At 46.8% G+C, this 25351-nt stretch overlaps 1 protein-coding gene across 2 annotated transcripts; it reads right to left on the bottom strand.

Moving 5' to 3' along the window:
* Nucleotides 1–273: 273 nt before the first annotated feature.
* On the bottom strand, nucleotides 274–23495 carry LOC122481228 (cytochrome P450 27C1). 2 transcript variants are annotated; one of them, XM_043576476.1, is made up of 9 exons: nucleotides 22907–23495; nucleotides 15860–16050; nucleotides 14483–14682; nucleotides 12390–12599; nucleotides 11184–11347; nucleotides 7071–7237; nucleotides 5813–5891; nucleotides 5174–5377; nucleotides 274–1766 (listed from the first exon to the last, which is right to left on the bottom strand). In XM_043576476.1, the coding sequence occupies exons 1-9, from the start codon at nucleotides 23315–23317 to the stop codon at nucleotides 1650–1652; spliced, it is 1743 nt and encodes a 580-aa protein (XP_043432411.1). In that variant the 5' UTR covers nucleotides 23318–23495; the 3' UTR covers nucleotides 274–1649. The 2 variants fall into 2 exon arrangements, with proteins under 2 accessions (XP_043432411.1, XP_043432412.1); XM_043576477.1 differs by having other exon boundaries at nucleotides 15860–15977; nucleotides 22907–23014.
* Nucleotides 23496–25351: the final 1856 nt, after the last annotated feature.

Genomic DNA, 25351 nt, shown 5'->3' with positions numbered 1-25351 from the left:
CTACAGGCTTCCCCAATACAATTTCCATTTCTTTGGTAAGAACGCTTGATAGTCCCTGCCATCTGCTTCCTGTTGCGTCACCTCAGGAGGCTCCTAAGGTCTGTCTGTCCCTCTGTTCATGAGACGGAGAGCTGAGCAGCAGTTATCCACCTGACCTGCACTCCAGCTCTTCAGCGTGTGCCGATTGCCAGGCAGGGCCAGAGTTCATGGGGCGGGGGGCGGGGGAAGAGGGGAGGGGGGTGCCTTGTAGAATAAGAGGTCCCTTCAGGTTGCTTAGTCTCAATTCTTTTTAATTTCAGTCACAAACAGAATAGAATCATAGCTGGTTTATAAAAGCTTACATACCTCAAAGTAATCCAACATTTTGTCAGTTATTAGGACATCATTTCATATTTAACTGTACATATTTTTACAGCTCTCATACTACAGTTATTCTGTCTTCTCACACAGATTTAATATTGTTACATACTTTAACAAAAACAGTATGTGAAATGAATATGATTTCTACTTTACTGGAGGGTTATTTTGCAGCCCGACTAACTAAAGGCAGGGGAGACGTACGGTATGTATTCGTAGGGAAGTGATTTGGGGGAAGCATTATGGGCAAAGATTTATGGGATTGAGAACAAGCAGTTTCAAGCACGACCATGCAGAGAGAATGTTATCAAATGGTGTTTTTTTCTTATTAGCGACCAGCAAGTAGCAGGAGAGGCAGCAGAACTTGGCACGAGTGAACAGTGCCGAGGCCCAAGGCATCCACTTGGAGCCTTACATAAGCACCAGCCGCTGGATCACGTTTCCAGTCCAGATCTTTAAACTAACACCATGAAGATAAAAATATTATTTTATCTACAGCATGTCCATTTACATGTTTATTTTTCCTCGCAATAAAAATGTACTAAAGTTACGCTGTTTTCCACGATGCTTCTGTAATTCATTTTTCTCAGCCGAGACTATGACATTCCACCCTGTCAGGTTTTCTTTCTTATACATCTGCTCAGTGTTTACACTCGGTTAGAAAACCCAATTATTCTTGGTTTCACCAGGAGTTCTCTATTTTATTGATTATTTCTTTTAAACAAAAACTAACATTCAACTTCTTTAGGAGCCGTCACTGGAAAAGGAAGCACTAGTTTGGAGAGAAAAGTAAGAATATGGTTCTTTTAACTTTGAGCCCTGCTCAGGATAAAATGTTGACCCTGGCGCTTTCTTCCCATAATTGCGGTCTTATAGAGACACGTTTCCTCGTCAGATTAGAAACAGTAAGTTGAGCTTGCCTCCTGACAGGGTCCTGGTGCAGCATTACAGAACATATATTCAAGCACTGAATTTATAAGCAAGCCAACATTTCCTTGCAGAAATGCATAGGAGACTACACCTAACTGAATATCAAGTAAGACCACATAGGAGACGTGAGAATTCAGTGCCACTGGTTTTTAAACAGCCATTTCCCCAAAGAAAAGGCAGCTCTGGTTTGCAAAAGCCAAATAATCTTTTCACATTGCCTAAAGATTTAGGAGTCTTGCAAAACATGGAGGGCGGCCAGCTTATCAGCAAAACAGCCTGTGAAAGTGACGATTTCCTTCCTCCACCATCATCAGTTGACACTGGTTTGTGGCAGGTGGCTGGCTGGGTTTAAAAATCCAGGATCACTTTCTGTTAACAAAACGCACGTGGATGGGCCCCCCTGGCGTCAGAAGCCCATGGGTTTTGGCAGGAACTGCTTTAGTCCAAGAAGATGTCTTGATCTCAAAATGCTGAAGCAACTAAGAAGAGAAAGAGAGAAGGGGGATTCAAAATTGGGATAGTACAGGACTCACAGTGCTCCAAATGAGGGCCCCTCACCTGACCGTGATGGCCGCGGGCTGCAGGGAGCCCAGGAAGTAGGCAGGATGCCAATCCCCATCAGGACGGTGCAAGGGAGATGCCATGCTTCTGAAAGCAGCACCAGGTCCTGCACAGGAGCCTGGTCTGTCCACTGAGCAACCATGAAGCTCACATAACAAAGGTATATGCAGACACGATGTTCAAATGACTTAGGCTTTCTCAGCCATCTCAAAGCTCCAACTCCTCTGCTTCCTCTTTAGGTGGAGGGAAAGAACAAATCAAAGGAGCAAGGAGGACAGAGAGATAAAGTGAAATCCCAGGTTTCCCTCCGGCTGGGGATCTGAGGTGATACAGACCCAGGGGAGCACACCGCCGGGGAGTGGGGGGCAGGTGAATCATTCCAACAGGCTTCAGTGATAAATGTCCTTAATTTCTCCTTAATTTAAATATTCTTGATCTGGGGGCGCCTGGGTGGCTCAGTCAGTTAAGCCTCTGACTTCAGCTCAGATCATGATCTCATGGTTCGTGAGTTCGAGCCCCATGTCAGGCTCTGTGCTGACAGCTCAGAGCCTGGAGCCTGCACAGTCTGTCTCTCTCTCTCTCTCAAGAGTAAATCAACGCTAAAAAAAATATTAAATATTCTTGATCTGTACCTTTGATCCCATTTCTCATTTCTACGGTCCAGAAGGAGAACCAGCCTTACCACTCAGGATAAAACTAGAGACAACCTCCAGAACGAGTTTTAAAAAGCACCAAAGTATGCGTCAGCCTAAAGCAATAACCTCCCCGACCAAGTGGCCATGGCCTGACGTTCCAGGCCACCAGTGGGCTCAGGAACACAGCATCTTGCTCTAAAGACCTGTGTCAGAACACACATGGGCACCTGTGTGGCTCAGAAGGTTAAGCATCTGACTTCGGCTCAGGTCACAATCTCATGGTTCGTGAATTCAAGCCCTGCATTGGGCTCTGTGCTGACAGTGTGGAGCCTGCTTGGGATTCCCTGTCTCTCCCTCTCTCTCTGCCCCTCCTGTGCTCACTCTCTCCCTCCCTTTCTTTCTCAAAATCAATAAATAAATAAATTTTAAAAATATCGACAACTGCATTTTTTGCTGTCTCCTCCGCATTGCTAACACAGTTTACGTGTGCCTTCTCTCTCTTTTTTTCCCCTGACAATTACAAATAGCGATGTTCCCTTTCTGTATTCGCACAAGTAGAAATGAGAACTCTGATGGGGCACCTGGGGGGCTCAGTTGGTTAGGCATCCAACTTCGGCTCAGGTCATGATCTCACAGTCCGTGAGTTCGAGCCCCGTGTCAGGCAGGCTCCGTGCTAACAGCTCAGAGCCTGGAGCCTGCTTCGGATTCTGTGCCTCCCTCTCTCTCTGCCACTACCCTGCTTGCACTAGGTCTCTCTCTTGCAAAAAAAAAAAAAAAAAAAAAAAAAAAAAGAAGCAGATCCATTTGTGTATTAATAGCACCAAACAAAACCCCATCACTGCCACCAAACACCCTGTTTCTGACCCTCTGCCAACAGGAGCATCGGGCAAGGCTGGCCTCTCTTGCTCTCGCAGTGGCCTCTGGTCCTTCGGGCAGCCAGAGCAGGGGAAGCAGTGAGCTCCACGCCTGCCTGAATGACCCTTGGTAGGAAATGGCCTCAGCCTGTCCGGGACGTGGCCACACAATGTACAGCAGAGTTTTATGGAGCCTAAGACCTTCCTGAAAAGCCGAGGGCAGACACTCAGAGCAGAGCAGAGACAACAGCAGCTCCCGGCCCGTCGGCACAGACCGCGTATGGACACTGCTTAGTCCCCACACAACCAAGAAGTAGGCATTTGGCCCATTTTGTGAATAAGGAAATGGGCTCGGCGTGGCTGAGAAGGCTGCCCAGAGTGTCAGAAACAGAAAACAGCTGAACTGGGCCCTACTCGCCCTGGAATCAACACCTCACTGAGCTGCCTTTCACCTCCGACACAACTGGATGGGCCAGCGTCCCACGGTCCCCAGGACGGCTGCTCTGGTGACACCCCTGAACCTTGCCAGCAGCCAACACATCCCGACAGAGGTGGGAATGGCCTTTTACACACACTGGCCACCAAGCTTCCCTGACCTGAGCCACCCAACTCCAGAGAGGTGCCTTCCCCCCACACTACCCTGTACGTCCTCTCCCACTGGGCAGTAGCCCCTCAACTTCTCCAGCTCTCAGACAGCCCCAAGCACCCACCATCCAGAATCCCTCTCCACCCCTCCCAGGCTGACCAGGCTTCCATGGTGCCTTACGCCCTCTCTCTCACTGTCATCAAGGTCCCGACCCCTCAGCGCTCTGCTCTAAACTCTGTGAGGCTTCAGGAAAGCCCCTCTATGATATGGGGGGGCAGGGGATGCAGGAAGGAGTCAAGACGCCTGGGTCGTGCCATGCACCTGTCCTTCTGTGACTGTGGCAAGTGGCTCCAACTCTCTGAGCCTCAGTTTCGTCATCAGTAAAATGGGGAGCTTGGGTCATGAGGTAATTTCTGTGTTCTTCCAATGCAACGTCAATGACAATAGCTCCCAAAACTTGGGCCAAGGCCTTCCATGGCTAAGCTAGGCTCATCACAGTCTTCCTAAATTTGCAAGACAACCTAATTAAACCTAGGTTTAATTTTCTCTATCAAAGTCTTTTCTTTTATGAAATTTCCTTCAGACATTACTTAGTATAGTATAGGCCAAAAAGCATCTATTTTAGTATTAAGAGATTAAATGTAAGGTATTCTCCAACAAGAACAAAGCCTTCCTGATATTTGGCAGCCTAAACAAGTGTGAGAACCACTGCGCTGTGTGAGTGGCTGGTTCACACATCTCTTAGAGTGCAGCCCAGTGGTCACTGGAGTCCGAATCGCCCAGCAGGCCCATCCCAGACCCACCAAATTACTCTCTCTGCGGTGGGGTCCTGGAACCTACATTTTAAGGAGCCCCTTAGTGCCTTTTCTCTCCATAACGTTTGAGGACCACTGATTTGACACCTTCCCGTTCACATGTGCCCAGAGCTCCTAGTGTGACAAGAGTTGAGCTCTCGGGCCCCTATACACCCTACAACACCCACATGTACACACCCCGGTCCTTCAGGCCTCCAAGGGCCTGAACTGCTGCCCTACAAGTCCAAGGAGGCAAGAGGCTCAGCAGGTGGTCAGGGGACTAAGGAAGGTGGCTACTGTGGGGGGTGGCATTTTAAAATATAAAAGGGACTTAACATGAAGCTCTTGCTTTTGAGTTTTCCAAATCACATCTCCTCTCCCACCCAAGCCTTGGTCCAACAGAGCCCCGTAAACCAGGTCAAGGTGGAAGGTCAACGTCCGGACCCACGCACCTACCTGGATCACGACGAGGTGGATCTCCAGTTCTGCAATTCTCCGCCCGATGCAGCTCCGAACCCCAAACCCGAAGGGGATGGACCCAAAGTTGTCCACTCTGTCCAGGCTTCCTTTCCGCAGCCAGCGCTCCGGCCGGAACTCCTTGGCCCGAGGGAAGTTCTCATCCTCGTAGGAAGTGGCATAGTGGCAGAGGGCCAGCTGGGTCTGAGGACACCATTTGCAACCGAAAAGGAATAAAGAACAGGATGGCATGAAGGCAGAGCAGAAGCAAGAGCCCCGGGTGGACAGTCCCTCCAGAGGCACTTCTGGCCAGGAGGAGGGCCCCCAGGATGGCAATCCTCCCTCAGGAGCTGAGCAGGAGATTCAGGTCCTTCAAACCCCCCCAACCCTCCAACCCCCACAACTGCTGTGTCCACAGGCCTCTCAGGGAGGGAGGGAGAACCCTGCGAGCTACAAAAATCTCTGGCTTTGCTTCTGCTCCTCGCTTCCGAAGCCCCGTCTTCATTGTGCAATACGTGCAGAAGGAAAGGAACCTACTGATATTTGCTCGGGCGCAAGGGCTTCGTCAACATACCAGCACATTTCCCATTCAGCCACACGGCAGAGCCCAAGTGCCCACACCCTGGCAGCCAAACTCACGCCTTTGGGAATCAGGTACCCGCCAACAACCAGGTCTTCCTGGGTGACTCGGCCATTCCCTGGAAGCACTGGAAACAGCCTGGAAAAGAACCAGTGGAAGCAGGAATGGAACAGCCACTTTTAAAATATTGTGCTAAATTTTCGAAAAGTCTGGCTATTTTGCCATTTTCATTTTCTACAACATAACACATGGTCCAGTTTCAACTAAGAAATCTCGCAAGGACCTTTGTGGCTCCTTAGCTGTGGCCAGCGAGTATTCTGAGGGATGCGAAGGAAAGTCCCACAGTCAAAAATGTGCACAAAACACAAAGCAGAGCCTTGAACATACTATTGTGTTCCCAGGAGGGAGAGTGTGGAAGAAATTCTGAAACTTACATGCACCCGGGACCCCTTTATCAAGTAACAGTCCACAGGACTTGGGGGTCCAGGAAACACATTTTGAGAAATGCATGTCCGTGTTTGGATTGTCTTAGGCAATCCGGAGAAAACTCTGAGTAAAACTTTAATTGACAAATACCAGTAAACACACAGCTAGTTATTTTTCTCCCCCCCAAGGTTAAACAACATGCTGTAGACTGAGAATCCAATTATTATAATGGGTACTATGTAAATAACTTCTGCTCTTTGTCAAGGCATTTCCTCCACAGAGGAACACTGTGTTCAGGATCCTTGAACCTCAAAGGAGGAAGAAGGTTCACTGGCCACCTAATCCCACCACCTCCCACCCAAGTCCACCCATGGCCACCCAGAGCCCTCACATCCCGGCTTTTCCGAGTGTCAGTGAAGCCCTGTCAGGGACTGAATGAGCCTCGCTGTTTGGTGTCTCCAGTCGAACTAGCATATCCACACGAGAACCACAGTCTTTTGTAAGCAGGCCTGATAATTAGCCAAACAGCCCCAAAGTATTTTCCTAATAAATCAGTCTTGTTCTGGTTTACCTTCAGAGGAACAGACACCTAGGAGTACTGATCCAGGAGCACACTGGGGAGCGTGGTGAACCAAATCACTAAAGCAGAGGGCTCCAAAGGGCTTTATGAAGAAAAATTAATATTTCAAGCTGTAAAACAGAATAGCCTTTCTACTATTCTGGCAAGGTCAGAGAGGGAACAAAGATAGCCAGAAATAGCTCCTTCCTTAACATTTCGGCCACTGAAGGATGCTGGCACATTTGTTTTGGACCCGGTTTTTAGTCAAAAGCATGAGTTGTCACGATAAAAAATCAGAGACTTAAAAGGCACAGTTTTGGCAAGGCTTTTACCTCAAGGTTTCCTTCAGCAGAGCTCTGACCAATGGGACTTTGGGGACATCAGCTGCCGTTGGGACATGTCTTTCCCCCAAATTCTTAACTATCTCCCGATACACGGTCTGCTGCACTTCTGGGTGCCTCGCAAGGAGATACACTGCCCAGGATAATGTGAACGATGTCTAATAAAGAAACCGGCAGACATAGGCACAGGAGTGAGCAACACCAAAGATTTAAGCAGCAGGCAACATCAGGCATGAAGTCATGTGAACATAAGCATATGTGAAAAGTCACGTTCGTAAAACTCCATCGGAGTATGTTAGGTCTTACCAAAACAAAGGTGAGTTTCCTAATTCACTCCAGAAAAAAAAAATACTTTGGAAAGTCACATCAATTGTGTGATTCAATTGCTCTTTCGATAAAAAGCCAGAGGAAAAATTATGTTAGAACTTCTTTGGATCACTTAAAAGCAATCTGCCTCCTCTTCAGTGGAGTCTGAGAGGACTTGGGGATGCTGGTCAAGTCTGGAAGTTGTGCCTGGAACTTCCTGTGAGCTTCTTTGCAAGGGTCATCTGGCTTTTGCTAGAAAGGGCCTGAGACTGCCCATCAGCCTGGGGAACTGTTCAACCTTCTGGCATTCCATAGCCCACAATAGCTGGGTGAGGCCCACTCTGGCTGCCTCATCTGTGGCAGGATTACTCATTAGCTCTAGTTTCCATGCACTTATCAAGTAAAGCAACCTATAAGGATTTAATAACTCATTTATGCAAAACAGTGTCTTTTTTTTTTTTAAGTAGACGTTCACACCCAGCATGGAGCCCAACTCAGCTTGAACTCTTGACCTTGAGATCAAGACCTGAGCTGAAATCAAGAGTCAGACACTTAACCAACTGAGCCACCCAGGCACCCCAAGCAGTGTCATTTTTTATACCACTCAGACTGAAGAATTACATTTCTAGTTATTGAGAATAATTCTATTTTATCCTCCAAGACTTTCACCACATTTTCACTATTATCTATGTGACTGTGTTTCACTCTCTTATAAGCAAGGAAATTCCACAGTATAAATGCCCTTTCTTTTGCCTAAAAAAAATTTAAAGTAAGTCGGCCATACTGATATCATTTCCCTGTAATAAATATTATATGTGTTTAGAGGGCAAGCTCTTCTGTAATATATATAATGTACAAATTCTTCTTTATAAATGGTAAGGGAATCACTTAGAAATGTCTATTAAAATTACATTTATGTGGAAAAACCAAATGCGGTATATCCAGACAATGGAAAATGACAGGCATACCTTGGAGACATTGAGTGTTGGGCTCTAGACCGCCATAATAAAATGAATATCACAACAAAGCAAGTCAAATGAATTTTTTGGTTTCCTGGTGCATATAAAAGTTATATTTACACTATACTGTAATCAATTAAGCATGAAATAGCATTATGTCTTTAAAAAAACCCAATGTTTTTTTAAAAAAACATTTAAAAAAAACATTAAAAAATACTTTATTGCTAATGGGTAAGGGGCAGTAAGGAATATACTCCTGAAATCATTGTTGCACTATAAGCTAACTAACTTGGATATAAACTTAAAAAAATAAGTTAAAAAAATAATAATTAAAAAAAAGAAAATTAAAAAAAGAAAAAAAATACTTTATTGCTAAAAAATGCTAACCATCACCTGAGCTTTCAGCAAGTCGTAATCACTGATCACAGACCAGTGATTCTTTATTATATATATTTATATATTGTATGTTACAACAAATATAATATGTATTATGTTACAACAAATATAGCAATAATGAAAAAGTTAGAAATGTTGCAAGATTTGTCAAAATATGACACAGAGACACAAAGTGAGCAGGTGCTGTTGGAAAAATGGCCCCACCAGACTTGCTCAACGCAGGGTGGCCACAAACTTCTATTAGTAAACACACAAACAAACAAACAAAAACATTATCTGCGAAGCACAATAAAGCAAAGGATGTCTGTCCTTGGTAATAAAAAAGAATAAACTGCTTTGAAATCATTTTGCTGAGTGAAGGAAGCTGGGTGCAAAATACACACTGTATGTATGATTCTATTTCTATAAATTTCTAGAAAAGTGCGAACTGATGCTCAGTGTCAGAGAGCAGATTGGCGGTTGCCTGGGGCAGGGGTATGGGAAGAGATGGACTGAAATAAGGGTGAGGAAACTGCAGGGGTGGTAGGAATGTTCAGGATCTTGATTGTGGTGGTGGTTTCATGAATGACTGCATTGTGCTTTATCCTGTATCTGCCAGCAATTTGTATCAAATTGTACCGTTTCGGTGGATGCAGTTTCTGGTGCATATATTACACTGTAATAAAGGGTTTGTTTGTTTGTTTGTTTGTTTTTAAATGTTTATTTATTTTTGAGAGAGAGAGCACAAGTTGGAGAGGGGCAGGGAGAGAGGGAAAAACAGAATTTGAAGTAGGCTCCAGGCTCCAAGCTGTCAGCACAGAGCCTGAACGGGGCTCGAATTCACAAACCGTGAGATCATGACCTGAGTCGAAGTCGGATGTTCAACCGACTGAGCCACCCAGGTGCCCCTAAAGGTTTTGTAAAGTAATAAGTTAGGAAACGAATATGAAGTTGTGAGACCGTCCCTTCCCTTCTGTGCTCCACCTCATGTGATGCTCTTAGCTACCACCAGGCGGCAGGAGGCACAGTGCACCCAAATCTGCTTAGAGGCAAGGCCATCCACTCACTCATCGTTTCCGCATTCAAGGAAACCCACACCACCCATCACATTCCCACAGCTGATTAGAGTTTTCATTGATCGCCTTGATTTCATTGGTTAGTTTGTATTTGATTGAAATTGTTTTTGTTTTATGTTGTGGAAGATCCATAAGAATAAGGAGTGTATGCTAATGTTTTTGCTTTTACATGTTTATGTCCCATTATAATAAAAATAAGTCAACTTGGAGGGGAGGGGTGCTCCCTTTAAACAGGAGGTCTGTGCCTTATTCCTATTTCACTACTTCCTTTTAGCAAATTTAAAAATGTCTCTGTAACTATACCCACATGTGTCTCATTTTCCACACATGAATAATGGTATCCTATTATACATTATTATAATGATTTTGGAGAAAACATGGTTCCCACTCCCAGCCAGTAACCCATGTTAACAATCCAGTGTGCACCCTCTGTACCTCCTCCACATGCACACAGACGGGCCAGTGCCAGGCCACCATTTGCTTTACCAACATGAGCACAGCACACACACTTTTCTGCACCTTCATTTGTCACTTAACAGGAGGGTACAGAATTCCCACCCAGTCACTTGGCAGTGCTGTTTCACTCTGACGGCCACCCTTCCTTGGTCACAGTACATTATGCATCTGCCACAATAAATCTATTCATTAGGATTTTAAGACTGATACGCACACATTTTCATAACTCAAACTGTTCATTACACTTCTCTTTCTTTTTTTAAATTTTAGAAAGAGAAAGCACATGTGTGCAAATAGGGGAGAGGGGCAGGCGGGGGTGGGGAGAGGGGGAGAGAGAGAGAGAGAGAGAGAGAGAGAGAGAGAGAATCTCAAGCAGGCTCCACACTCAGCACGGAGCTGGACATGGGGATCGATCCCATAAGCCTGGGGTCGTGACCTGAGCCTAAATCAAGAGTCAGATGCTCAATCGACTGAGCCACCCAGGCGCTCCTACACTTTTCCTTCTTTCTGCCCTCTTTAGTAAGTTTTGGTTTAAAAGTTACATGGCTTTATGAGATGAACCGTGGAGCTCTCCATGACCTTCAATACTTTAAATGATAAACAATAAGGTTTTTAACGTCTGTGCCTTCTTCATTTCTGATATCATGAAGGAATGGTTCAATGTTTGCAAATCAGGAATGATTTTTCAGGCATTAAAACATAATTGTTACTTTGTGTGTGTGATAAGTGAATGGGGATTACCTTTTTTGCAGAATTACGGTTTTACGTTTGAAATACATATATATTATTTAAACGTTAGAGTTTTCTCCTGGAGCCTTTCAGCAGTGAGGCAGGCGTCCAGCTGGTACAAACGCGTATGAGATTACTGGGAAAGGCCACCGGCTTTTACCACGCTCTGCTAATGGAGAAGACAGAAAAGCCAAGCCGCTCACCGTGTCGACGCCCGCCAGCAGCATCTCGGTCATGTTGGCGTAGATCTCCTCCAGCGTCAGCTCCTGACTGAGGAAGAGGCAAGAGAGCAGCCCGCCCCTCACTGTCTCCCCTCGGTCCATGTGGCACTGTATGTCCCTCAGCTTATTGTCCACGTGGATCTGGCCTGTTTGAAAAGAGTATTCCTCTTGAAAGACATTCTGGTTGAGAACAATCTCTTCGTCCTCCCGATAACTTAATCTGTGGCAGGTTCCAAAGTTAATTTACCATCAATCTGGGAACCTCATCAGTGGGCCTGTCTGTATAAATGAATGAAAAGTTAAAGACAAGCTAAGCATCTTTTTTTTTCCTCTGAAAATAATCTAGAAGATATTTGCAAATGTTCGCTTTATTCATCAAATAGCCAAAAAAGGATTGGAGTAACAAGAATACAGATCCTTCCCCCCCACTTTTTTTTTATCCCACCATGTTTCCAGAAGGGGCAATGGATTGACTATAAAGGCCATGTTACCATAAAAAAGATAGTGGCATAGTAAGTCCATCAGGACACATATATTCAAATGAACGTTGGCCTCTTCAAAAGGCACCGTAGGATACTTCTTTCAAAGTTAGTATTGTTCTAGAAACACTGTTCTAATAAACATTTTGGAAATCTTTTGTTTTGGGAAATTCTTTTTTTTTTTTATGTATTTAAATTCAAGTTAGTCAACATACAGTATAGGAAACTTTTTTAGTGAAATTTTTGGCCATGTAGGAAAACAGATCTTGCTTTGTTGAGTTGGAACAAAGTATTATTTCTTAGTTTGTTTCACCCAGTAAGAAAACAGGAATTTGTCTCTTCCAAACAGCTGCAAAGAAGAATGTTCAAATGAGTGTGCCCAGACCCACTCATTTTCAGCAATGACAGAATTACTGGACTAAAGACATCGTCTCCCTTAGGCAACATTTACTTGCCTACATCACTGCTAGCAAGTTTGCCAAAATGAGAAGAATCTAAAAATGAGAAATCGGTCAGGTTGCTTGGAGTAGCCACCCACACGCTTTTTTTCATCCAAGGAATCTGTCCAAATAAGCGGTCCAAATAACAACATGTGTCAGCTCATCCCCCGCGGAGCTCCCCTCTGTCTGCACAAGCGTTAGATACACCACAAGTAAAGGCAGTCAGGTCGGCTGGCTGGACAACAGGTGCCCCTGAATTCATCACTTACTGAATTTGAAGAGTCCGTCCCAGGACCTGCAGAATTCCCGCCAGGGTTTCGGGACGAAGGGGCGGAGCCACCGGGGGATGGCGCCCGCGTACATGGAGGTCTTGAACATGCTGAACATGAGCCCGAGCGCCTCGATGTAGTCCACGGTCAGCTGCGGGACGCTGTTTTCCAGGCAGCCCAGGCGGCTCTCATACAGGATGGTGGCCACTCCTGCCCGGGAAAGAGCGTTTAAACCTGCTTCTAGGTTACTTGCAGTATCAACAGGCCATATCTAGCCACAAAAGTCACTTTCAAAAGTGATGGAGCTGCCCTTCGGAAGGGAGGCTCTGTTCCACCACCGGTCGTCTTCTCCACCACCTCCCGGGTTACAGGGCGCTGCACACTCAGTGCTGACAGCCGGCAGGTCCTTCCTTCCACCTGGCGGGGCTTCACCTCATCACACCCCCCTCCCCACGGTTTGTTCTACACCCAGGACCTAAAGCACCCAACCTATCGGCCCCTTGCCCAACCTTGGGGAATTGAAAGGTGGCTCCTCTGGGCCACAGAGGGGGGAGCCCCTGGCCAAGAGAGCCATAGGAAGAGAGGGAACAGCCTCAATGCATCAGGATTTTCCAGTGTTTACAACTCCACCCTGTTGATTGCGTTACTCGATTTGGCAAGCATTACTAGAACTTTAAAAAGTTCACTTAAAAATTAAATTTGAAGTAAGGTAAGCATGCTTTAAAAAAGAGAGAGAGAGAGAGAGAGAGAGGGGCAGGGCACCTGGGTGGCTCAGTCAGTTAAGTATCGACGTTTGATTTCACCTCAGGCCATGATCTCAGTTTGTGAGACCAAGCCCCACTTCAGGCTCTGCATTGACAGCATGGCGGAGCCTGCTTAGGACTCTCCTTCTGCCTCTCCGTCTCTCCCCCACCCTTTCTAGTGCACACATGTGCACTCTCTCTCTCTCTCTCTCAAATAAATTTTTTAAAAAATCTTTTAAAAAAGGAGAGGGGCACCTGGGTGGCTCAGTTGGTTAAGCATCTAACTTCGGCTCAGGTCATGATCTCACAGTTCATGCGTTCGAGCCCCGCATCAGGCTCTGTGCTGACAGCTCAGAGCCTGGAGCCTGCTTCCTATTCTGTGTCTCCCTCTCTCTGCCCCTCCCCTGCTTGTGCACTGTCTTGCTCTCTCTCTCTCTCTCAAAACTAAATGAATAAACAATTTTAAGTAAGTGAGTAAATAAATAAATAAATAAATAAATAAAGGAGAAAACTGACAGAAGTTCCTTAGGAAAAAGCAAAGTACCGAATAAAGTGGTATGCTACTGTTTTGTTTCGTTTTAGGTAAAAAGACTATTCACATGTATCCCCTTGTATGTGCATAAAATATCCCTTAAAGACACTGGTGACCTCACCAGGTCAGGAGAAAGGGAGAATGAGGGGACTTTTCAGTGAATACCTTTGAGATTTGATTTTTGATTTTAGGACATGGCAATGTCCTACCCGTCCCACATAAATTTTAAAAGCTACAATGACTGTAGTAGAGGCCCTCTGAACTTTTAATGGTTTTTACAAATTGTGCTAAAGCAAGATGTACAGTAATTTAGGAGCATGATTCTTGAGTTAAAAAGACCCGATTTGAGGGCGCCTGGGTGGCGCAGTCGGTTAAGCGTCCGACTTCAACCAGGTCACGATCTCACGGTCCATGAGTTCGAGCCCCGCGTCAGGCTCTGGGCTGGTGGCTCAGAGCCTGGAGCCTGTTTCCGATTCTGTGTCTCCCTCTCTCTCTCTGCCCCTCCCCCGTTCATGCTCTGTCTCTCTCTGTCCCAAAAATAAATAAACGTTGAAAAAAAAATTTTTTTTTTAATAAAAAAAAAAAAAAAAGACCCGATTTGAGACTGAGTTTCTGCCAGTAAAAATGGAGATGGTTTGTCAGTTTGCCCATATGCAAACCAGTGGCGGTACACCGGGCTCAGTTAGCAGGTGAGGGTCACATGTGTGGGTACAGGGCTCAGCACAATGCCTGTGGGGACACAGGACATGCCCAGTGAATGAGAACTCCTATGTTTGGCACATGTCCGTTCTTCCATCTCCCTCCTGACTTCACCTCACCTTCCATTGAATATTTGAAGAAAAGGTCATTGATACTGGTCACAGTCTCTCCATCTTCGGCCTGGCTCCTGAGGATGTAGATTCTTTTAATTAAATCTGCAATAACTTGGTTGATTTCTCCTGAAAAAATGGCCACGTCTCTCGGTTTCAGAATTCTTTGTCTCAATACACGTCTCATCTTGAGCCATTGTTCACCCTCCCTAGAAGAGTAAAGTGAGTTTCAAATAATCTTACTTCCATTGACATTCTGGAAAAGAACTCAGAGAACCTCTGAGAGCTCCCCCAGCCATAAAAAAGCCAGCCAGATCTGCCGATCCCAATGGAATCAAGACACTGTGCAGGGGGAGGGGAGTAACTTCAGTCTCGCAGTTGGTCAGAGCTTTAACGGGAAGCAAACTTTAAGGGGAAAGATTGCCACTGGGAATCATCTTTATAAAAGGAATATGATTTCCTTTGAAAAACCTTGCAATAATATTATAATAAAGAGACATGAAGCTGTTGTGATTAGCAAAAGAGAGAAAAGTTTATGTGTATGAACTGCTGAGCCCTGAACTGAGCTCTGGGGCCCACAGCGATGCAAGCCGCAGGTGATAGGGCAGAGAGCAGAGAGCTTTTCTAGCATTTGGTCACTCCCCATCTGGGGCCAGACTCACAGGGAGGAGGTGTTTGATTATTTCCCTCAGAGCATAAGTTGAGGGATCCTGGTGACATCCAGTCACAGCTTTTATTTACCTCATTTGAGAAACCGATAGTTGTATTTCTCCCTAGTTCATGTATAAGGGCATATATACCAAAGAACCACAGATAGAATTTCTAAACCAAAGGGATTTGGACCAGGGGGATCCACAGAGGCTTGTGTTCTCCTCCCTGCCTGAGACTGTGCTGATTAGCTCTTTCTTAGAGGGCACAGAGGTCTCCGTGAGGCTTGTTTACAAGTAATAATCAAAGCCTGTTGTGAGTTGGGAACATCATCACATGGTGATCCACGGAGGAAGGCTCTCGGCCCTTCCCCAGGGTCTCCTAGAGTAGCTGCCTGCCTCCTCTCCTGCCCATAGAGAGGCTCTGTGAGCACCCGCCCCCCTTGGTTGTCACTGAATGGACACCTACAGCCTCAGAGCACTGCTTGAGAAACAGCTCTCCCCCTTTACCAGGCTAGTGTGACCCAGCCTTGTCCCTGCCATCTAACCTCTTCCCAGAGGAGATGGGACAGGGCCCTCCACACCAGTATTTAGGAAATCACACAAGGAGGCTGTTTTGACACTATTCCACTGGGAGTTCTACAATTTATTAAGGCTGTTTTTCAGAGCCCAGCATTCAAGCAGGGGTCTCCCTGGGTTCCCCACTCCCACCCATGGCCTGACCAGGCCACATACTCACGCCGAGATGAGCCCGGTGGATCTCCCTCGTAAGTGTCGGTACTCCTGCCAGGACCCCATGTTGGCTCTCTGGGGCGCAGCCCCCTCTGCCCGGAGCACCTGAGCCACCATGTCTCGGTCTGCAATAGATACTACAAACTGAGGACCAAAGTGAGACTTGAAGATTTTTCCATATTCCCGTGTGTGCTTCTGCTGCAATACCATGGAGAAACCAAAAAAGGAAAAAATGCACAGATATGATATACCTTTGACATGAACATTTCTGTGTTTTAGGGGAGCAAAAAACTGGGGCAGAGGAAAGCTCTACATTATACAGAGCTGAATCAGAGTTGTGACTTTAAATACTCCTGAGATAAACGTACTTTCACATCATTAATCATATTCACTAAGTTTTCTTATTCTTTAGAGCTATGTTTTTAACAATACTTAGCTGTGTGGAACAACAAGAGAGAAATGTCATTATGGGTGGAGATGAGTTGCAGAGCCTTCAATGGCCTGAGCCAAAAAGACTGTGCCAACCCCCTGTTCCAGGCCCTCAGCTGCTCTGCCTCCCTACTCTGCAGAGGGAGAACCCTCTGCAGACAACCTGTAATGAACCTGTAAAAATAGCCCCCAGTGCGAAAATGAAAGAAAAGTCATCCAGATTAGAAAGAGAGAAGTAAAGCTATCTCTAATCACAGATGACATGATCTCACATACAGAAAATTCTAAAGAATTCACTAAAAAACTGTCAGAATTAATAAACAAGTTCAGCAAGCTTGCATGACATAAGATCAAAATACAAAAGTCAGTTGTATTTCCATACACTAGCAATGAAAAATCCAAAAGTAAGATTATGAAAACAATTCCATTAATAATAGCATCAAAAAGAATAAAATGTTTAGAAATAAATTTGAGAAAAGAGTGCAAAACTAACACTCTGAAAACTATAAAAGATCATTGAAAGAAATTAAAGAAGAGCTAAAAAATGGAAAGATATCCCATGTTCATGGATTGGAAGATTTAATATTATTAAGATGGCAATACTCCCCAAACTGACCCATAGATTCAACATAATCTCTATCAGAATTTCAGTTGGCTTCTTTGTAGAAATTGACAAGCTTAAAATTCATACGGACATGCAAGGGACCCAGAATAGCAAAAATGACCTTGAAAAAAAAAAGAGTGAAGTTTAAGGGTTTCTTGATCCCTATTACAAAACTTGCTACAAAAACAACAATAATCAAAACAGTGTAGTACTGACATAAGAATAAACATCTAAACCACTGGAGTAGAATTGAGAGTTCAGAAATAAACCATACAGGCTCACTTGGGTAACTCAGTTGGTTAAGCATCCGACTCTTGATTTCAGCTCAGGGTCATGATCTCATGGTTCATGGGATTGAGCCCCACATTGGGCTTTGCACTGACAGCACAGAGCCTGTGTGGGATTCTCTCTCTCCTTCTCTCTCTGCTCCTCCTCTGCTCTCTTTCTCTCTCAAAATAAACAAATGAACTTGAAAAAAGAAAGAAAGAAACCCATACATTTGTGGTCAAATGATTTTCAACAAGGATGCCAGTGCCAAGACAATTAAACAGGTAAATAGGAAAAGAATAGTTTCTTCAACAAATGGTACTGGGACAACTGGATATCTATAGGCAAAGAATGAATTTATATCCTTCTCTCATGCCAAACATAAAAATTACCTCAAAATTGTTCAAGCCCTAAATGTAAGAACCAAAACCATAAAATTCTTAGAGGAAATGATATGGGTAAATCTTCAGGATCTTGAATTTGGCAATGGTGTCTTAAGATACAACACCAAAACCACAGACAACAAAAGAAAAAACAGATGATTGGATTTCATCAAAATTTAAAAAACTTTTGTGTTTCAAAGAAAGTAAAGACAACCCACAGAATTGAAAAAATATTTGCAGGGGCACCTGAGTGGCGCAGTCGGTTAAGCGTCCGACTTCAGCCAGGTCACGATCTTGCGGTCCGTGAGTTCAAGCCCCGCGTCAGGCTCTGGGCTGATGGCTCAGAGCCTGGAGCCTGTTTCCAATTCTGTGTCTCCCTCTCTCTCTGCCCCTCCCCCGTTCATGCTCTGTCTCTCTCTGTCCCAAAAATAAATAAACGTTGAAAAAAAAAATTTTTTTTAAAAAAAAGAAAAAATATTTGCAAAGCACATATATGATAAGGGATTTGTATGTAAAATATATAAAAAACAACTCAATAAAACAATGAACTTATTAAAAACTGGGCAATTATTTGAATGGACATTTCTCCAAAGAAGAAATACAAATGGAGAATGAGCAGATGTAAAGAAGCTCAACATCATTAGTCATCAGGGAATGCAAATCAAAATCACAATAAGACACCACTTCCCACCCACTAGGATGGTTATACTCAAACAGACAGGTAACAACAAGCCCTGGCAAGGATGTGGAGAAATCACAATGCTCTTACACTGCTGGTAGGAATGTACATAGTGCAGCCACTTTCAGAAACATTCCGGCAGTTCCTCAAATGATTAAATAGACAATTACTACTTGGCCCAACAATTCCACTCCTAGACATAAATCCAAAGAAATGAAAGCATATGTCAAAAATAAACTTATACCAAATATTCACAGCAGCATTATTCATAATTAGCAAAAAGGTGGAAACAATCCAAATGTTTCTCAACTGATGGATAAGCAAAATGTAGTATATGCTTACACTGGGATATTATTTGTCCATAAAAAGAAATGAGGTACTGGTACACGCCACAACATAGATGAACCTTGAAAACATGATGCTCAGTGAAAGAACCCAGATGCAAAAGACCACATATTATGATTCCAGTTATATGAAATGCCCAGAATAGGCCAGTCTATAGAGACATAAAGTAAATTAGTGGTTGCTGAAGGCTGGGGGAATGGAGAGTTGGAGAGTGATAGCTAAAAGAAACAATATGGGGTTTCTTTGTAAGGTTATGAACCTGTTCTAGGATTGACTGGGGTGACTATTGCATGGTATGTAAATTATACATCTCAATAGTGCTGTTACCAAAAAACAATGAGAAATTACAATAAACGTAAATGGGTTAAACAAATAAATAAGAGAGAAATAGAGAGAGAGAAAGTACCCTCTAGCCTGGGTCAGTGTGGCATAGCCAAGGCTGAGCATGGGGAAAATGACTAAGTCTCTCTTTGGCATCTGCCAACATTTCTTATCACCCCAACTCTTTGCCTCAGAAATGGCAGGCCAGAGGGTCTGTTGTCTTTCCATTCTTCCTTCTACTCCTTAGGTAGAAGATGTTCACTTCCTTGTCAACCTGGATGACATTCTCCCCCCGATAGATAAAGACACTAAGAATCAACTGGAATGTTCCTCTGGGTCTCTGAAAAGGAGCCACTGATGAGATGAGTGTTAATAGCAACTACTGGGAAATGGGTCACTTCTCAGGCAAATCCAGCTACTGAATGGGCACCATCAGCACAAGGGAGCAACTGACCAGGCGGGAGAAAGAACAAGATGCATGACCTGGATACTGTATGGCACTTTTTGCTAGTGGACTGCAGAACAGTATAGTCAGTCCTAGCACTTAGAATTTTCATAGACATTAAGAGCACAGACTCTGGAATTTGAATCTTAGCTCACAGTTTACGAGCTGAGCACCCTTGGGAAGTTAAGGTCCACCGTACTTCAGTTTCCTCACCTGCAAAACAGGCAAATAATAGAACTTGCCTCACACAGAGGACTTGGAACTGGGCCTGGCACATGAAAAGAGCTCTAGAAATGTTCATTATTAGTATTTACTTGTTATTATTACAGTTTACAAATTTCACCTGACCTCACAATAGGTTGTGAGATGGATGAGGATGGTCAGACTTCTGCGCAGATGAAGCAACTGGAGTTCAGGGAGAATAAGTTATTAGCCAAGACTCCACAGGTGCTTGTGGAGGGCTAGCATGAGAACACAGGGCCCTCCTGTTCTGTCCCATCTGAAATGGCTGCTGGTGACATGGGTCAGGGTGTATGCTCTGCCACTAACTAGCTATGTGACCTCAGGCAAGTGACTCCGCCAACGCTTTGGGCCTTTTCCACCTGTACATGAAAGACTTGATTGGGGCGCCTGGGTGGCTCAGTTGGTTAAGTGGCCGACTTCGGCTCAGGTCATGATCTCATGGTTTGTGAGTTCGAGCCCCGCGTCGGGCTCTGTGCTGACAGCTCAGAGCCTGGAGCCTGTTTCGGATTCTGTGTCTCCTTCTCTCTGACCCTCCCCCATTCATGCTCTGTCTCTCTCTGTCTCAAAAATAAACCTTAAAAAAAAAATGTATAAGCCTTGAAAGAACTCTCTGTGATCACGAGTCGAGTACAGTAAGCTGGAGGTATGGTAGCAGAATAACCCTCTTCCTCCTACAAGTGCCTCAGGAGCCTGGAGAGCAGGGCAGAGGGCTTTCCTAGAACCTTATTCTGGAACAACCTGAGCACACCTCAAGTGGGGAAACCCAAGGCCATAAAGCACTCCTGTGGGGTCCTCAGAGGAGTCACAAGGGGATTCGTGCTCTTGCAAATGAGCACTATTTGGAAATAAAAGAAAAGGGGAGCCCAGAAGGACAACCAAGCTGGAAACCCTTGGGGCCCATCTACCATGTTGCAAGAAAGCACAGATGAGTCAGTTCTACAACTGTCCTCTGACAGGTGTGCACCACCACTCATGACGGACCATGATGAAAGGCATCATCTGAGCCTCAGGCAGAAGGGCAGGGTTTAGGGTGATGGCCAGAAGCATGGCAGATGCAGGGAAAATACCCATCTGAACTGAGACACTTTCTGGTTGTGGAGAGGTGGCCTTCTAGGTGGCTCCTCCCAGAGATGTAGGTTTTAACAGTGGTCTGCTTCTCAAAGAACCCTGTGGGGGGAAGGGGGAGTGGGGGGGGAACCAACAGGGGAGGGGGGTGCTTAGACTGTGAGGATAAAATCAGATAGAAGCAGAGGTAGATAGAAGTAGATAAACAAAAACAAAAAAAATCAAGCCGTATTGACTTGTCCACAGTAAATAACAAAACATTGTAAATCCCATTTTAAAAGTATCATCCTGATATCTTATGTACAGATTCCACATGGAAAAGAAAATCATTTTTCACCTCTAAGAAGCCTGTCCAGGAAAAACTGTGTAGGGGATGGAGAGAAGGGGCAGGAATTTCAGCCAAATTAAACTTGTTCCTGGGGCACCTGGGTGGCTTAGCTGGTTAAGCCTCTGACTCTTGATTTCAGCTCAGGTCATGATATCATGGTTTGTGCGATCAAGCCCTGAATCTAGTTCTGTGCTGGCAGCATGGAGCCTGCTTGGAATTCTCTCTCCCTCTCTCTCTCTGCCCCTCCCCTGCTCTTTCTCTCTCTTTCTCTGTCTCTCAAAAATAAATAAACATTAAAAAAAATTTTTTTAACTTGCTCTGGAGTTCTACTGTTTTTTCTCCTAATTAAGTTTCTGCTTCTCCAACCCAATCAGGGCCTCTGCACCATCAGGTATGTTTATTGGTTGAGGGAATGACCTTCTGGTTACAGAAGGAGGAGAATAAGCTTTGAACAAAAGCAAATTGGGGGGGGGGGGGCGGGGATGGGAATGGGGAAGGGGTCTTGGGAGAAGTCAGAAGGCCCAGAGCCCAGAAGTAAGTGTGCCCTGGGGTGCGAGCCCTGAAAAAATGAAGTCAAGTGGAAGAAGCAGCTGCCACAGTCAGTGAGAGGAAAGGGGATCCGACGACCCTTGATGGGGAGGATCACCTTGCAATGGAAGACAGATTGCAAATTGCGGTGGGGAGAGGAAAGGCAAAACTCGGGTCAAGATGGGAAACTGCACTCTGGGCCGGTCCCAACACTCCCCCCCGTAGTTGGAACGACTAGGTCTCTGCCCCAGTCCTGGCAGCCTGCCCAGGTTCATTGACATTCGTGTGGTGACCCCATCATTTAAGAGGCTAAGCTACCTGTGGCCTCTGAACCTCAGGTTTTGGAGGGTGGGAGGTGCTTGTTTTCCATTTATAAAACACAACCCAAAAGGCCTAGAAACGGACGCCACATGACCTCGGTCTGTTAGACACGGTGCCCTGGAGAGCTCCCAGCCGCTCTCTGCGCTCCCGCTCCCGGGGCTGGACCGCGACCCCCTCTGCTGGGCGCACCAAGTCCCGCTCCCGCTCGCGCCTCCGCCCGCCGGTGCCTCCTACCTGGAGACCGCTCCCCGGCACCCCTCCCCGGGCTCCCTCCCCAAAGCCCTCTCCCCCGCGCGCCCGGTCCGGGGACCTCTCCCTCGCCCTCCTTGAGGCCTCTTTCTTGGCGCCACTTGCTCGGCGTCCCTCCCCAGCATCCGCTGCCCGGTACACCCTCCTTGGGGTCCCCCCTGGGCGCCACTCCTTGGCATCCCTTTCCCCGCTGGGCCTTGTGCCTCCTCCCCAGAGCGCCCTCCCCGGCGTCCCTGTCTGAGCCCCCCTCCTGGGTGCCTCCTGCCCTGAGTCCCCTGCCCGGTGCCCCTGCCTGGTGACCCTTCCCTGAGCTCCCCTCCTGGGTGCCTCCTGCCCGGCGCCCCTGCCCGGTGCTCCTGCCCGATGCCTCCTCCCTGAGCTCCCCTCCTGGGTGCCTCCTGCCCGGCGCCCCTGCCCGGTGCCCCTGCCCGATGCCTCCTCCCTGAGCTCCCCTCCTGGGCGCCTCCTCCCCGGCGCCCCTGCCCTGTGCCCCCCCCCCCCCGGTGAGACCCCCTCCGGGGCGCCTCCTTCCTGGCGCCCCTGCCCGGCGTCCCCTCCCTGAGCCCCCCTCTTGGGCTCCTCCTCCCTGGCTCCCCTGCCCGGCGCCCCCTCCCTGAGCCCCCCTCTTGGGCGCCTCTTCCCTGGCTCCCTTGCCCGGCGCCCCCTCCCTGAGCTCCCCTCCTGCCTGGCGCCCCTGCCCGGTGATCCCTCTCTGGAGTCCCTCCCGTGCGCCCCTCCTCGGCGTCCCTTTCCGGGCCTGGCCCTGCGCCCCCTCCCCGAAGTCCCTCCTGGGCGCCTCCTCCCGGGCGTCCTCCTGCCCCCCCCCCCCCCCGCCCCGCGCCGCTACCTGGATCTCGTGGATGCGGCCGAAGCCGTCCTTCCAGAAGAACTCCACCAGGTTGGCGAGGGGGTGGGGGCCCGGCATAACGGCGAGGCTCCTGGGCCCCTCGGTCCGGCCCCCGGCCCGCGGCGCCCCCCGCCGGCCCGCTCCTTTGTCCTCGGCCCGCGCCCCCGCCGACAGCCGAGCGCCCTCGGGCCGCCGCCGCCGCGGGGCCCCGGCGTCCAGGAGCCCCCAGCGCCCGGGCGCCGGGCTCCCACGGGCTTTCAGGACTCGCGCCAGCAGGGCCATCGAGGCCGCCCAGGTCGGTGGGTCGACTGAAGCAACTTTTTTGTGTAGGGAGCTGCCCTTTGGGGCGGCTCCTGGCTTCGCTTTAACTGGTGCGCGCGGCGCTTCTTCGAGCTCATTCCGCCTGGGCATCAGTTTACACAGACCAGTATTAAAGACTCCCTCCCCTAAGGCTGGGGGAAAGGGGGTGGTCTGTGGTTAGACTGCCGGAGAACCAGGCGGTTAGCTTCTCTTCACATCGCACTAATTCACCCCTTAAGCCTTCTTTAAAACCAAAAAATTTTAAATTCAACCCTATTTCTGGCCATGGCCAAAAAAAAAAAAAAAAAAAGGAAAGAAAAGTCTACTGGGGTTTGAAAAAAACATTTCTTCTTTAAAAATTACTATGGAGAGTATACGCAAAAACCGAATTCACCTTTTTTTTTTCGTATTTTGGAAACCGCGCTTTATGATTTCAAGCCTTGCAGTTATAATTCAACATGCAGAAATGTTCGTTTTTGCACATAGCTCGTGATACTGTAAAATGGCCACATGATCATTTTACCACAAGTTCCCTTGGATAATTGCGCGGTCTCCGTTTGGCCTCCAAGGGCCTCCCGGCTTTTACCCCAGCGCACCCCTTCAAGAAGTGAGGAACTGGGGTGCCTGGACATTGGCTTGAACGTTTGGCCTGTTTCCGGTCTCTCAGCAAGACCGGTCCTGTTGCACAGGCTGGGAGAAAGGAACGCAGCTCCTAGGGAAGGTGAGAAGAGAGCGCGGTTCGCCAGCAGGGGCTCAGACCCCAGGGCCTGGCTGCAGAAAGGAAGCGGCCGCCGAAGGAGGGACTTGGCGTGGGACGGCCTAGGAGTGTGTCCTCAGGTTTCAGGAAGGGCGCCCAGATTCTGAATGAGCCGCTCAACCACTTACTCCGAAAACGGAGAGCGTTACTTAAGACCTCATGCAGGGCGTCCTAGTGCAGCCGGAGGTGAAACAGCAGCGATAACCGAAACCCAAAACTACAAACGCCAAGTGTTGTTACCACGCAAAACATAACCCACTCTTTGACTAGTAGTTTACACCTTTAATGCTCTGTGAAATCTCCACTAGTTTTATAATTATAGTAAGTATGAAAGTGAAGCAAAGGGGCGCCTGGGTGGCTCAGTGGGTTAAGCGTCGGACTTCGGCTCAGGTCACGATCTCACGGTTTGTGGGTTCAAGCCCTGCGTTGGGCTCTGTGCTGGCAGCTCGGAGCCTGGAGCCCGCTTCCGATGCTGTGTCTCCCTCTCTCTGTCTCTGTCTCTGTCTCTGTCTCTGTCTCTCACTCTCTCTCTGCCCTTTCCCCAATTGTGCTCTCTCTCAAAAATAAATAAATGTAAAAAAATAAAAAAAGAAAGTGAAGCAAAGGTCAGTTATTCAATTTCTAGAATTTACTAGTAAGTACTCAGCAACTCTTATTTCTAAAGATAGGTGCAAGAGATTCAAAGAGTGAGACACTGAATCTGCCTTTGAGGGCTCATAACCCGTGAGAGGAATACAACAGGTACACAAATCCAAGCCAGATTACCATCAGTGTCATAAGACCGGTACAATATGATGGGGGTGTGTGGGAAAGAGCCATCACACCCAGTTGAAGGGCGCTGGTGCAGAGGAAAGACCTCTGGATTTAAGTAGCATTTTTTTTTAAATATACTTTATTGTCAAACTGGTTTCCATACAACACTAGGTAGCATTTTCCACAGGGTTTGAAGACAGGGCTCAATTTCAGCAGGCAGAAATGGGGCAGCAATTGTGCTAGGAAAGTATCAATGGGGCGCCTAGGTGGTTCAGTCCGTTGAGTGACTGACTCTTGATTTAGGCTCAGGCCATGATCTCATGGCTAGCGCCAGCCCCACATCAGGCTCTGCGCTGACACCAAAGAGTCTGCTGGGGATTCTGTTTCTCCTTCTCTCTCTGCCCTTACCACACTCTTTCTCTCTCTCTCAAACTAAACAGACTTAAAAAAAAAAAAAAAAAAAAAAAAGGTGGAGAGTATGAAGAATGGCACAATGACTTTGTTCCTAGAGACTTTTAAAAATATTTCTGAGGGTAACTGGTCCTACGGAACAAAGACACCCCTAAGCAATTCAGTCCATTCTAGACAAGCTGTTAAATACAGATTTATATGTAAAGTGATTAAAAACACAGCTA

The sequence above is a fragment of the Prionailurus bengalensis genome, chromosome C1 (genome assembly GCF_016509475.1).
Source record: "Prionailurus bengalensis isolate Pbe53 chromosome C1, Fcat_Pben_1.1_paternal_pri, whole genome shotgun sequence".
Classification (NCBI taxonomy): Eukaryota; Metazoa; Chordata; class Mammalia; order Carnivora; family Felidae; genus Prionailurus; species Prionailurus bengalensis.
Note: the sequence above shows the minus strand (reverse complement) of the source record. Positions and strands in the feature narration are given on the sequence as shown.

Coding starts and splice junctions, on each gene's coding strand:
- LOC122481228 (XM_043576476.1), bottom strand. CDS start 23,317: ATGCCCAGGCGGAATGAGCTCGAAGAAGCGCCGCGCGCACCAGTTAAA. Junction 14,683..15,859: donor TCCACCGGGCTCATCTCGGC/GTGAGTATGTGG, acceptor TTACTCTTCTAG/GGAGGGTGAACAATGGCTCA. Junction 7,238..11,183: donor TGCTGGCGGGCGTCGACACG/GTGAGCGGCTTG, acceptor TTTCTTTATTAG/ACATCGTTCACATTATCCTG.